The following is a 15,256-nucleotide window of genomic DNA, read 5'->3' on the forward strand; positions in this document are numbered from 1 at the left end:
CATGCAGACAGCTTCTTGGCTAATAGACACCCATGAGAAACCCTACCACTGATGCATAGTACAGCTAAAACAGAAGCTGTATGAGCACAAGAATGATTATTGAGCAAGCCATGGACTACTGAAGCTGTGATTCAGATGCATGCATAGATCTGGGGCCTCTTTCAATATTCACCAGCAAGGGTGGCCTGAATGCTAGTGGTCTGCAGTGTCTTGCACAACATACAGAACTAAAGTCACAGAAGGCAATAACCAGTATCAGAGGAGGAAGAAATGTGTCCTGCAGCTACACACCGAGTAGTCTGGCAAGGCCCTATATATAGCCTTGATTCAACTAATTTGAGGTTATGCAGCCATGTACCTCACCAATGTTGAACCCATTTGACCTCAGCCCCCTTAACAAAAACCATTCTCACAGTCAATTATTCTTCCATTTTAATGACACCCACTGCACCTCTTCTACCTCAAGACTGACATCCATATGGCAAGCGAGGGGCAATAACTGAAATGACAGGACAATGGAGAGTTGAAATAAAGTTTATGGCGTTTAGGTATTTACAATGAAGTTGATACATTAATGCACATTTAAACCCAAGTCATTTTCTATGGCTTCAACAGTACCTCCCAAACCTGCACCCTCTACCACCCAAGATACTGGCAACAGTCACATGGGAATAATGTCACAACCTTGACTTGGACATAATCATCATTCCTTCAAAGTTATAGGATCAAAATGGTGGAACTCCTTGCCTATCAGTACAGGCTGTAGTAGTTCAAGAAGGCAGGCCCCTTTTGAGGGGCAACTAAAGATGGACAATAAGAACTGCCTTGCTAGTGATGCCAATATCTCAAGAATGAATCTAAGCAAAAACTAAATGATCCAGTTCCATCCCTTGCCTATGTAACCATAGTAAGCCCAATTTGCAACTTGTGTAAAATAACATATATTGCTTCAAGCCCAATATTGCTAATTACAGTGATGAAACAAATGAGCTACTTTATTATTTTAAATTCTTCTTCGAGACTCATTTTTACAAGAATGATCTATTGATTAGGATTCAACCATTTGGCACAAATCATGAAAATGCACTAATTATCAAAATGGCTATTGCTGACTTTCCATTGAAAGCTACAGCGAAAGTTGTCCAGTCCTAATAATACTATGATTTTGCAGCAATCCAAAATACTTCAATTGAACACCAGATTGGTAGGCCTAACCACCCCCTCCAGACTCCCCTCCCTTATTTCCATGCTATTTCCTAACATTCTTTTATATTCTTCCTTTGCAAATATTTATCAAATTCTCTTTTAAATTGCGACCATCTCTGCTACAGCATTTGCGATAAAGCATGGCATGTTCTAATACCTTTACGCAAAAACAATTTTTCTAAAATTCCCACTTGATACTTCCAGTAATTGTGAGTCTCTAAAACTCTAATAAGTCACTAAGCTTTTCGAGACTGATGTGTGGTTAAAAAAAATGGGGAGTAAAAGATGCCTCAGCAGTTAGTTAAATTTCAAACACAACAAGTTTTCAAGGAATAGTTTGAAAGAATGGATGGGCGAACAAAAATTATATAGCACATTGTTATGTCAAAAACAGATATGCATATTTCATTACAAATTGAATATTCTGTTGATGTGTACATTACTTAATAAGTAATCTGATCAGGAAAACATTGATCTAATTGGACATTTCAGTAACAGTTCACTTGATCAAAAACAGCTGTTTTTAACTGCTACAACTGTGTCAGGAACACATGCACATATATAAATATATATATACATATACACACACAAAAAAGACATTTAAAAACATGTGGCAGTATAAATACATAATATGTTTACATCATAATTAGATGAACCTCGAGGTAAAGAATCAGGCAGTACACAGAGTAAGAGAGTGAATAAGGATGAATACACCACTGTTTCTTAGATTAATATATAATATACACAGCTTTCTTAAAAATATAACCAGTATATGTAACTAAGAAAATTCATTGAATATATAAATTTCATTGTTCCAAAATATTGCCAGCTTTAAATAGTTAACAAGAAACAGTAGTACTTATGCACAACCTGTTCACACCAATATAACCTTTACACTAAAAATATTTCATAAGACTGTTAATTCTCCCGTGCATTGATTGCAACAATTAAATGTGATATTTTCATATCTAGTATATGGGTGAAATCGTCCTATGCTCTTTTTATTAGAAAGAAATGAAGTTGGCGAGGTATCACAGAATGGTATGTCTGCCGTTCCTTTGCTGCACAGTGTAGGATCCAACATCTTCAAAACCTACAAATACAAGAAAAGGAATCTGAGCATTTAAAATGCTAAGTTAGCAAATGAAGTTGTTTACTTCAGTCATTACTGTTCCAATGATGTTTAGGTTACTCCAGTAGTCAAAGCACAGGAGAACACCTTAACCGCTACAACCACTGGGTGCCTGCAAAGGAAAAATATAGTCAATACTTCATTTCATTTTGTATTTATAGCATTTATAACAAGATGGATGAATTGCTAGCTCAAAGAGAAATAAATAAATTATGTATGATTGCAACAATGGGTGGGATTTTCCAGCCCCGCTCGCCGCCAGCATCATCCGGTCCCACCAAAAGTCAATGGATTTTTGACTGGGTCGCCAAATCTCCTGTGTTAGGTCCCGCCACGATGGATCCTGGCCCATTTCTCTGTTATGGCTAAATGACCACAGCTGGGATCTGAATATTCAAGGTTATTTGTCAATTTAAGGAGGAGAGGAAGAAAGGAAGGAGAGGTGGGATAGCTCTGTTAATAAAGTATAGTAATGCGAAATTATCTTGATTTGGGGGATCAAAATGTAGAATCAGTTTGTGTGGAGATTGGAAATAGCAAAGGAAAGAAGTCACTAGTGGGAGTGGGTTATAGGCCCCATGACAGTAGCTACGCTGTAAGGCAGAATATAAATCAAGAAATAATGGGGCCTATATATGAAAGGTACTGCAATAATTATGGGGGATTTTAATTTTCCTATAGATTGGACAAATCAAATTGGCAAAGATAGCCTGGAGGATGAGTTCATAGTGTATTTGTGACAGTTTCAAGGAAAAATGTGTTCTGGAACCAACCAGGTTATTTTAGACCTAGTAACATGTAATGGACAGGATTAATTAATGATCTCTCACTAAAGGATCATCTAGGCAAGAGTGATAATATCATGATAGAGTTTCACATTCCGGTTGAGGATGAGAAAAGTCTGAAACTAGTGTCTTAAACTTAAATAAAAGCAATTATAAGTGTATGAAGACAGGCTTGGCTAAAGTAGAATGAGAAAATAGGTTAAAAGGTAAGATGGTAGAGAAGCACTGGCAGGCATTTAAGGAGGTATTTCATCTCTCAACAAAGATATAATCTACTGAGAAATAAAGACTATCAGAAGTATGCACTATCCATGGCTAACTAAGGATGTTAAGGATGGTATCAAATTGAAAGAATGGTATCACACTGAAAGAAAAGATGTACAATGCTGCAAAGATTAGTGGTAGGCCAGAAGATTGGAATATTTTAGAAATCAAAAAAAATAAAAAAGGGAGAAATTAGGGTATGAGAGAAAACCAGCAAGAAACGTAGAAACTTTTACTGTCTGTTTTTATAAGTATATGAAAAGAGTAGTGAAAATGAGCGTTGATTCCTTATGAGGGCGAGACCGAAGAATTCATCATGGGAAACAAAAAATAGCAGAGACTTTGAACAAGTATGTTGTATCCGTCTCCAACCAAGGCCATCTTTTGTCTAGCCCCGAACCTACATCTTTCTCTACTTTCTCACCTGTCTCCTCTCCTGCCATCTTCAAACTCATCTTGTCCACGAGAACTTCTTCAACGATCCCATGCTAGCTGTCACATTTTAAATGGCTCCCTCTACCTAAGTACTTTTACCCCCCTTTCAAATCTATCACCGCCACCTCCTCAAAAAAAACCCCACACCATCTCATCTGGCCTTGCAGACGACATGTGGTGGTTAAAGGAAGGGTTTTGGAGGCCCAAAGACTAGAGAGTTGGGAGTATGAAAAATGCATTTATTGTTTACATTACTAAAGACAACTCAATTCTAATAATCAAACTTTTTATATTTAATGAAAAATCAAGAATTGTTTAAATATTAGTGAGTCAGCTATAAAACATTGAAGGCAAATAGCGTGCAACTTTTGAAAAGAAACCAGTATTTGAACAGGGAACATTTCTGAGGTTTAAAATCTGATAAAGCATTAAGTTAAAAATCAATATTTTAACATCTTCAAGCACATACAAAGCACCAGACTTTCCCATTAGTAGTGTTTGTACTGTTGTGAAACAATTTCCTTTCAGAATCAAACTGTACCTTTTCAGCCATTTTTTCAGCTGGTGTGTTGCAGAATTCAACTTGTTGGTTAGTCTTTTGTGCATTACTTTTACTTAGTTTTCCAAGGAGGTGAGAATTAACAGCCTCTGCTAACTTAAGATTGACAGCAGCAAGCTCTGCAGTGGTGTGTGGTTGTGCACTAGGGTAGTAAGTTTGTTGTCGACCCCATTGCAGAGATACCAAGAGCTCCTCAAGGGATCTGTGAAGTACAATGAAAATGGATGATTTTTCTTTTTTAAAACCAGGTCCTATGCAGAACTAACTTGAACAAGTGGATATTTTATTCTGGGTAATGGTAATATTTTTGTTGGAGCACTGTACTTGTAGTACAATTGCCAGTACAAAAGTCTGCTCTTCTACAAGAGGATAAAAGCAAAATACTGCAGATGCTGGAAGCGTGAAATAAAAACAGAAAATGCTGGAAAAACTTAGCAGTTCTGGCAGCATCTGTGGAGAAACAAAGTTAACGTTTCAAGTCCCTTCAAGACTCTTCTTCGGAAGTTTGTTACTATTTATGGACTCTTTTAGAGATTGTTAGTCAATTTCAAATGTTGGAAGCCTTCATTACTTATAAATATAATTGTAATCCAATCATAGTTTCTTCCAGGATTAATTTTATTAAATAGTGCTTATTTGGGTGTATTTCATGGCCCAGATTTTGCAGGAAGAATTATGGTGAGACTATCAAATGTTGACCATTATGAAGAAGTAAATCGGATAGCAACATCTGGGTTCTGCACATACACAATTAAATGTGGAAAATTAGAAGTTTGTGACTGAGTTACTCTGTTCCTCCACAAGCTTCGCTGAACCGGGACCTCGCTGAGACATGGCATTTAAATGCATGAAACTGTGGCACTTGTCCACTAGGTACCTGCTTAACACACCAGAAAAAAAGTTAGAACTTGACCTTTAAGTGTAAGTGAAAACAGAATGGTTTAATAATTCTTCATTTTTGCCAAACTCTGACACAGAAAATTAATTTTTATAATGTTGAGATTCATTCCTTCAGATTTTAATTATTTTAGATTACTTAAAAGTAAAAAAGGTAATTATCCAATTTCCTTTCATCTTTTATCTCTCATTATCCAATCTTTCCCTCTTTATTGCAGACGATTTTCTGTTGGAATTAAGTAATCCAACCCATAATTCCTAGTTCAGACTGCATGTCTCAGTAAGGATTCTTCAATCTGAATGGTTGAGGTGACATGCCATTGCTTGCCCTGTTCACACAGGTCCCTGACCCCCTATAGAGGATGCTGCGTTGCTTTGACTGTCTGCAAACTGCAAGCCATTGTGCTATCACCCACAGAAATTCTGTGGTCAAGTGGAAGCTTAATGAATGACAAAAGTTGTTCCGTGGCCACTGATTGCAAAATGTGGGCCATTACTTCATATAAGAACTCCTTGTTGCTATACTCAATAATCTCTCCATTTAAATTACGAATGATTTTCTATACTTTACTTTTCATTTAGTTAGAAAAAAATTCTTATTTTTATATAGGTCTCCCATGTTACCACATACTTTTCTGTAAAATAAGTGCGGGAGGTAATCATCATGGATTCTATTCCTGTGAAAAACTCAATCTCCGTACTATTTTCACTTAATTAAAAGGGTATCATGGCAGTGAATTTTGATGAAATCCTGCTACATAATTTGGAACCATAGAATAGCTACAGCATAGGTCATTTGGCCTGTCATGTCTGTGCTGGCTCTCTATAAGAGCAACTCAGCTAGTCCAATACAAAAACAGAATTACCTGGAAAAACTCAGCAGGTCTGGCAGCATCGGTGGAGAAGAAATCAGTTAACGTTTCGAGTCTTCACGACCCTTCGGCAGAACTGAAGCATAGTTAGGAGAGGGGTGAAATATAAGCTGGTTTAAGGTGGGGGGGCGGGGGGAGAGAGAAGTTGAGGGTGTGGTGATTGTGGAGATAAGCAAGCAGTGATAGCAGCAGATAATCAAAAGATGTCACAGACAAAAGGATCAAAGAGGTGTTGAAGGTGGTGATATTTGTCTAAGAAAAGTGCTAATTAAGAATGGAAGACAGGACACTCAAGGTACAGCTCTAGTGGGGGTGGGGTGGAAAGACTAACAAGGTTTTAGTTTTAGATTTAAAAATAATGGAAATAGGTGGGAAAAGAAGAATCTATATAAATTATTGAAAAAAAAAGGGGAGGGGGGAGAAACGGGGTGGGGATGGGGGGAGGGGGAGTTTAAGATCTAAAGTTGTTGAATTCAATATTCAGCCCGGAAGGCTGTAAAGTGCCTAGTCGGAAGATGAGGTGCTGTTCCTCCAGTTTGAGTTGGGCTTCACTGGAACAATGCAGCAAGCCAAGGACAGACATGTGGGCAAGAGAACAGGGTGGAGTGTTAAAATGGCAAGCGACAGGGAGGTTTGGGTCTTTCTTGCGGACAGACCGCAGGTGTTCTGCAAAGCGGTCCCCCAGTTTGCGTTTGGTCTCTCCAATGTAGAGGAGTCCGCATTGGGAGCAATGAATACAGTAGACTAAGTTAAGGGAAATGCAAGTGAAATGCTGCTTCACTTGAAAGGAGTGTTTGGGCCCTTGGACGGTGAGGAGAGAGGAAGTGAAGGGGCAGGTGTTGCATCTTCTGCGTGGGCATGGGGAGGTGCCATAGGTGGGGGTTGAGGAGTAGGGGGTGATGGAGGAGTGGACCAGGGTGTCCCGGAGGGAACGATCCCTACGGAATGCCGTCAGGGGGGGTGAAGGGAAGATGTGTTTGGTGGTGGCATCATGCTGGAGTTGGCAGAAATGGCGGAGGATGATCCTTTGAATGCGGAGGCTGATGGGGTGATAAGTGAGGACAAGGGGGACCCTATCATGTTTCTGGGAAGGAGGAGAAGGCGTGAGGGAGGATGCGCGGGATATGGGCTGGACACGGTTGAGGGCCCTGTCAATGACCGTGGGTGGAAAACCTCGGTTAAGGAAGAAGGAGGACATGTCAGAGGAGCTGTTTTTGAAGGTAGCGTCATCAGAACAGATGCGACGGAGGCGAAGGAACTGAGAGAATGGGATGGAGTCCTTACAGGAAGCGGGGTGTGAGGAGCTGTAGTCGAGGTAGCTGTGGGAGTCGGTAGGCTTGTAATGGATATTGGTGGACAGTCTATCATCAGAAATTGAGACAGAGAGGTCAAGGAAGGGAAGGGAAGTGTCAGAGATGGACCATGTGAAAATGATGGAGGGGTGGAGATTGGATGCAAAATTAATAAATTTTTCCAGGTCCCGACGAGAGCCTGAAGCAGCACCGAAGTAATCATCGATGTACCGGAGAAAGAGTTGTGGGAGGGGGCCGGAGTAGGACTGGAACAAGGAATGTTCCACATACCCCATAAGGAGACAGGCATAGCTGGGGCCCATGCGGGTACCCATAGCCACACCTTTTATTTGGAGGAAGTGAGAGGAGTTAAAGGAGAAATTGTTCAGTGTGAGAACAAGTTCAACCAGACGGAGGAGAGTAGTGGTGGATGGGGATTGTTCGGGCCTCTGTTCAAGGAAGAAGCTAAGGGCCCTCAGACCATCCTGGTGGAGGATGGAGGTGTAGAGGGATTGGACATCCATGGTGAAGAGGAAGCGGTTGGGGCCAGGAAACTGGAAATTGTTGATGTGACGTAAGATGTCAGGGGAATCACGGATGTAGGTGGGAAGGGACTGGACAAGGGGAGAGAGAAGGGAGTCAAGATAACGAGAAATGAGTTCCGTGGGGCAGGAACAGGCTGACACGATCGGTCTGCCGGGACAGTTTTGTTTGTGGATTTTGGGTAGGAGGTAGAAGCGGGCCGTCTGAAGCTGTGGGAGGAAGATCTCCAGAGGAGATGAGGTCAGTGACAGTCCTGGAAACAATGGCTTGATGTTCTGTGGTGGGGTCATGGTCCAGGGAGAGGTAGTATACCCTTGCTTTTTCATCATAGACCTGCAAATTTCTTTTCTTTAGATAATTATCCAATTCCCTTTTGAAAGACATGATTGAATCTGCCTCCACCACACTCTCGAGCAGTTTGTCCCAGATCTTAATCACTTGCTGCATAAAAAAGTTTTCCTGATGGTGCCTTTGGTTCTTTTGCCAATTATCTTAAATCAGTGTTAACGTTTCAAGTCCATATGATTCTTCTTCAGAGCTCTGAAGAGTCATATGGACTTGAAACGTTAACTGTTTTTTTCTCTCCACAGATGCTGTTAGACCTGCTGAGTTTTTCCAGCATTTTCTGTTTTTGTTTCAGATTTCTAGCATCCGCAGTATTTTGCTTTTATCTTAAATCAGTCATCTAGCTCTCGACCCTTCTGCCAATGGGAACAGTTTCTCTCTATCTACTCTGCCCAGATGGCTCATGATTTAAAAACATCTCCATAAAATCTCCTCTCAACCTTCTCTAAAGCAGAACAACCACAACAACTTCTCCAATTTATCCACGTAACTGCAGTCCCTCATCTCTGGAGCTATTCTCTTAAATATTTTCTGCACTGTCACCAAAGCCTTGACATCCTTCCTAATGTTTGCCCAGAATTGGCCACAATACTCCAGTTGAAACCAAACCAGTGTGTTATAAAAGGTTCGCCATAACTTCCTTGCTTTTGTACTCTATATCTCTATTTACAAAGCCCAAAGTTCATTCGACTCATGCCAGGATGAAGGGTTTATGTTATGAAGAAAGTTTGAACAAGTTGGGCCTATATCCATTGGAGCTTAGACGAGAGGTAATCTTTTGAAACATATATGATCCAGAGCGTATCCAGATAGGTGGATACCGGGAGGATGTTTCCTCTTGTGAGTGTGATTGGAACTAGGTGACACAGTTTACAAATAAGAGGTCTCCTTCTTAAGGCAGTGATGAGGAGAATTTTTTTTCTCTCAGAAGGCGGTTAGTCTGTGGAATTCTCATGCCCAGAAAGCAGTGGAGGCTGGGTCATTGAATTTATTTAAGGCTGAGCCAGGTAGATTTTTGATAGACAAGGGATTTGAGGGTTATGGGGGGGGGGGGGCAGAGAGGAAAGTGGAGTTGAGACCACAATCAGATCAGCCTTGATCTTATCGAATGGCAGAGCAGGCTCTCCTGCTCATAAGTCACAAGTCCCTATATTCTCACATGGATTATCAAACATTTTCTCAACCTGCCCTGCACCTTTAACGATTTGTGCATGTATACCCCACGATCTCTCTGCTCCACACCCTCTTTAGCATTGTATCCCTTGTTTTACACAATCTATCCCTGTTCTTCCTACCAAAATGTATCACGTCATACTTCTCTGCATTAAATTTCATCTGCCATGTCTGCTCATTCCACCAGCTTGTCGATATTCCCTTGAAGCCTGTCACTGTCCTCCTCACAGTTCACAATACTGCCAAGTTTTGTATCATCTGCAAATTTTAAAATTGTGTCCCACACACCCAAATCTAGGTTATTAACATAGATCAGGAAAAGCAGTGGTCCTTATATTAATCCCTGCAGAGCCCCTTATGTACCATCCTCCAGTCTGAAAAACAGCTATTCACCACTAAGATAAAAGCAAAATACTGCAGATGCTGGAAATCTGAAATAAAAACAGAAAATGCTGGAAAAACTCAGCAGTTCTGGCAGCATCTGTGGAGAGAGAAACAGAGATAACGTTTCTAGTCTGTATGACTTCTTCAGAGTTCTTTTCTTAAACAATTCATCCCAGTGTCTCAACCAACTCAGTTTTCACAATGACTTTGGCTGCATCATCTTCCTTGGTAAAGAGGGATGTAAAGCACACAGTTAGGACCTCAGCCATGCCCTCTGCTTCCATGCGCAAATCCCCTTTTCAGTCCCTAAAAAGTCCCATTCTTCCTTTTGCTACCGTTTTACTATTCATATGCTTATGAAGGCTTTTGGTATCCTTTTTTGTTACCTGTCAATCTCTTCTCTTACTTTTTCATTGCTTATTTATTTTTCACTTCCCTGCTAAACTTTCTATATTCAGCCTGGTTCTCACTTGTATTTTTAACCTGACACCTGTCATACCCTTTTTTTTGCTTAATTTGAGAAATATTTATGGCAATGCAATATCAAGAAAAGTGAACTGTGTGCACTAAGAGTGAAACTATACTTAAAAAACTTGAAAAGTGAACTAAAAGAAAAAGTGTTTTTTCACGTTTGTGGAGGCTAGTCCCAAGTCTGTCTGTCTTTGTAACTATTTCCATTACTGTATTTCCATTGCCTCGCTGATGACTTTAATAACATCTAACAGTTTATATAAAGCACTTTGCAGTTCAGCCCATTAACAACTTTTTAGTGATTGAATATTTATTGTTCCTTGATTGATAAGGCAATAAAAGGGTGTAGGGGGTGGACAGGAAAGTAGAGTTGAGGCCTCAGTCAGATCAGACATGATTTTATCAGATGATAGATAGAGCAAGCTCGAGAGGCCGAATGGCCTACTCCTGTTCCTAATTCTACTCCTGCTCATAATTCTAATGTTAGTATGTTTCCTGGTCTTTTATCTTTAAACATTTTTTCATCCTTAATAAAATGCTGGCTTAGCTTCAGTTCGGATGAAGGGTGCACATTTTGTCTTTTATCCACACAGATGTTGATTGATATGATATATACTTCCAGCATTTTGTTTTTACTTCAAGTTTCTAGTATTTGCAGTTTTTGTAATGTATATTTTGAAAGCAATGTCATTACCAGAGTGTTATCCATTTAAAGGCTATACAAAAAAGTGCAAGATATAGAGACATCCAAAGAATTAAATAAAAAACTATGTTGCAAGAGAAAGCTTCTCTTATGAAAGCACTTTGCAGTTCAGCCCATTAACAACTTTTTAGTGATTGAATATTTATCGTTCCTTGATTGATAAGGCAATAAAAGGGTGTAGGGGGTGGACAGGAAAGTAGAGTTGAGGCCTCAGTCAGATCAGACATGATTTTATCAGATGATAGATAGAGTGTGTTTCAGGTTATTTCTATATCTAGTTGTTGACATCGTGGACAACCCACCTTGCAACAGCCCTTCTCAGGTTGACAAAAAAAGATTAACCTGGTGACATCAGGAGACAGCGGGGAGATGGTTGCATAGTGGTAATGTCGCTGAACTAGTAATCTAGAGACCCAGGCTAATGCTCTGGGGACACGGGTTCAAATCCCATCATGGCAGCTGGTGAATTTTGAATTCAGTTAATAAATCTGGAATATTAGTCTCAGTAATGGCAACCATGTCATAAACACTCATCTTGTCATATACACTAATGTCCTTTAGGGAAGGAAATCTATCATCCTTACCTGGTCTGGCCTACATGTGACTCCAGGCCCACAGCAATGTGATTGACTTTTAACTTCTCTCTGAAATGTCCTTGTTCAAGAGCCTTGCCAGTCAACCATATCTACCCTTGGAGATATGGTGCACAGTGGACTCAGAAACTGACTGAAAACTGGCTCAATCTGATTTTTAAAACAATGCAGATCCCAGCTCCAAATTAAACAAGGCATCCAAAGCACAGGAAATAAAGGCAAGGAAAAACAAAACCCTATTAAGTAGAATAAGGTATTGTAATAAAGAATTAGGTTAAAGTTGTTAAAATAAAATGGGAGAAACAATGGCAGCTAGTCCAACTGTATTTAATTTAAATTGAAATGTTTAATAGCCATGATAGCAATGAGGATACTCCTTACATTTCAGTCACCTTTTTACTGTAATATATTTAAGGGCTTGTTTTAGTGGCAGTTTAATGGCTAGCCTAAGAAAATTGGAACCTATTTGGAACTGGTGACAGTTTAAGGGCTGAGAGTTTATCACTTAATTGATAAAACATGATATGACTGCACAGGATGAAAACATACCGATGGGAGTCAACCATATCCTGACGAAATTGCTCACGTTCACCAAGAAGATCCTGTATTGCACTTTGGGTTTCTCTAACATGACGCTGCAGCGATGCCCTGGCATGGGCCAGCTCCTCTGTCATTACTCTGCATGGAAAGAAGATTAAAACAATAAGATAAAAGCAAAAAACTGTGGACGCTGGAAATCCAAAACAAAAACAAAAATACCTGGACAAACTCAGCAGGTCTGACGGCATCTGCGGACAGGAATACAATCATTCGGACTCGAAACGTTGACTGTATTCCTCTCCGCAGATGCTGTCAGACCTGCTGAGTTTTTCCAAGATTAAAACAATGTTTGACCCATAATTTATTAAATTTATAAAATTTTATGCATATTAAATGGAAAATATGTTTACCCAATTTAAAAATGATAAGCATTTAACAAAGCCATAAACATGGACCAAGAAACATATTTTACATTATCTAAAGAGTCCATATTAAAAAAGAATTTTGAAGCTGCGGAACACATTTTGGCACAATAAAATTGAAATCAATTTCATGAAAACGCTGGCTAAAATGGCCACACTGGCTATAATCTATTAAAATTAATTATTGCACAATATCAAATTAGCATTTCAAAAAGAAATTTACTTCTTTGCTGAATTTATTTCTTTAAATATATACTATTCTGTGCAGATAACTCACTAGTGGTTCAAATATAACTTCTCTTAGCAACTAAAACCAATGTAGCCAAGTCTAGTTTGCATGAGTGTATCTGGTTTAACTATTTCAGTATTATTTTACATAGAATTTGACAGAACACACAGCATAAAAACAGGCCACTCAGCCCAACCAGTCCAAGCCAGTGTTTATACTCCATTCAAGCCTCCTCCCATCCTTCCTCATCTAACTTTATTGTATATCCCTCTATTCCCTTCTCCCTCATTTGCTTATCTAGTTTTCCTTAAATGCATCTTTACAATTTGCCTCAACTGATCCCTGTGGTAACAGGTTCCACATTCTCATCACTCAGAAGAAACCCATTTAATCAGAGTTTTCTTTGATTTCTGGGTGATTATATCTTATATTGAAGGGCTCTCGTTTTGCTTTTCCCACAAGTAGGAACACACTCGCTATGTCTACTTGATCAAAGGCTTTCATAATTTTAAAGACCTCTCTGTTAGGTCACCCATGAGCCTTCTCTTTCAAGACAAATGAGTCTCAGGCTGTACACCTTTGTAAATCATTTTTTGCACCAACTCCAATGCCTCCATATTATTTTTATACTATGGCAACCAGAACTATTCATGGTACTCGAAGTGTGGTCTGACCAAGCTTCAATACAAGGTTAACATATTCTAATTTTTCAGTTCTATCCCTCTAGAAATAAACCTTGTGTTTGGTTTGCTTTTCCTATGGCCTTACTGACATGTATCACTACTTTTGGTGGTGTGTATTTATACTCCCTAATCCCTTTGACCCACTGTGCTATTTAGATTATTTCCAAGTAATGTGACCTCATTTTTCTTACCAAAATGTAATGCCTCACACTTATCTGTCTTGAAACTCACATGCCAATTATATGACCGGTCCACAAGTTTGTTAATGCCTTCTTATTTTTTTCTTTGTATTTTTGTTCACGGGATGTGGGTGTCGCTGGCTAGGCCAGCATTTATTACCCATCCCTAATTGCCCTTAGGTGGTGGTGAGCTGCCTTCTTGAACCGCTGCAGTCCATGTTTTAGGAACACCCACAGTGCTGTTAGGAAGGGAGCACCAGGATACTGGCCAAATAATTTAACTTGTACAGTCCTCCATACTATACCACTATTCCCCACTCCAATCCGCATCATTTGGCATCACCTGCAAATTTAGAAATGGTGAATCCAAAATCTAAATCATTAATGCAAATTGTGAACAACAGTGGTCCCGAGTACTAATTCTTGTGGGACCCCATTTACAACATTCCATCACTCTGAATAGCCACCGTTCCAGGAATAATTAATTGGAAATGATTTATCTGAACATCCAGGACTCCACTGAAAATATTACAAGAAACATTGATCTTTGTTATCTTAGCAGATACTTGACTAACTTCACTTTTTATGTATGTAAAATTCATGGCATAATCTTACAAAAAGTGATAAAGTATTTAAGCAAATAGCCAACAGGCCTTCAAAAATCAGAGACTTTCCCATGTATTTGAAAGAGCAACTAATGTAGAAGGACAATTAGCATTGTCTATTATATTTACAGCAAGTACACCACCTCATGTCTGAATAAGACATTAATCAAAGCAGTCCTCCCTATTGTCATAAGTGGAAGTGACATGAGTAACTAAAGGAACTAGAAAATGTTATTAAAGTTGTAAACAAAATTACACTGTCTAAAATGAACAGTCTTTTCATACAAATGGCTGTAAAGTGGGCAACCTGCTTGCAAGGAATTTGCTGCGCCATACATCACATTGTATGGTCATCCGCTCCAGCTGCTCAGAGAGCTGAGACAGGTTTTGAGTCAAATTCTCATTTTCCAGGATTAGTTGATTTTTTTCACGGGCCATGCGCTCAAAGTGATACTGAAGGTCATTCCCAACAGAAGCTACAAGTAGTTTTTTTAGTTCACGATTTACCTGAAACAGAGAAAAAATTTTTTTGGAGTTCTAAAAGTTATTAAAAATTATTTTTATACACTTGAAAACTACCAATTACTGTTCATCTTGCAGAGTTTAACTGGATTTTACTAGCCCTTTGGGGGATGGGCTTGGAGGCAGGCATGATGGCACGGGAAGGCAGCATGTGGCATGCCCATCACCATGCCAGGAGAAAGAAAGATGGCAGACGGCCCTCCCACCAAAGCCCAATTGAGCCACTTGGGCCTCTTCCTGTCTCTGCTGGCATTTAACCAGCCATGTGGGAAGATCACCAGGTAAACCCTGGTAGCTTCCAGTTGTGGGGTGGGGCTTCCCTTTCAGACACACTTTGGCCCAAGGTGGGGAAGCACCAGCGGGAACAGCACCGCTTGCCTTCACCAACCCTTCGGTAGGCCTGCTCGACTGACCGGGTGCCC

The 15,256-nt window shown here is 39.7% G+C and overlaps 1 protein-coding gene across 1 annotated transcript in view; it reads right to left on the bottom strand.

The window, feature by feature from the left end:
• Positions 1 to 518: 518 nt before the first annotated feature.
• Positions 519 to 15,256, bottom strand: part of blzf1 (basic leucine zipper nuclear factor 1) — a 29,441-nt gene continuing 14,703 nt past the window's right edge. The window contains exons 4-7 of the mRNA XM_078559681.1: positions 14,620 to 14,819; positions 12,204 to 12,332; positions 4,364 to 4,583; positions 519 to 2,299 (exon numbers count right to left, since the gene is read on the bottom strand). Of these exons, the coding sequence (XP_078415807.1) occupies positions 2,114 to 2,299; positions 4,364 to 4,583; positions 12,204 to 12,332; positions 14,620 to 14,819 (735 nt within the window). The 3' untranslated portion in view covers positions 519 to 2,113. The remainder of the gene's footprint in view (positions 2,300 to 4,363; positions 4,584 to 12,203; positions 12,333 to 14,619; positions 14,820 to 15,256) is intronic.

Source organism: Cetorhinus maximus, chromosome 16 (genome assembly GCF_964194155.1).
Source record: "Cetorhinus maximus chromosome 16, sCetMax3.hap1.1, whole genome shotgun sequence".
NCBI classification, from domain to species: Eukaryota; Metazoa; Chordata; class Chondrichthyes; order Lamniformes; family Cetorhinidae; genus Cetorhinus; species Cetorhinus maximus.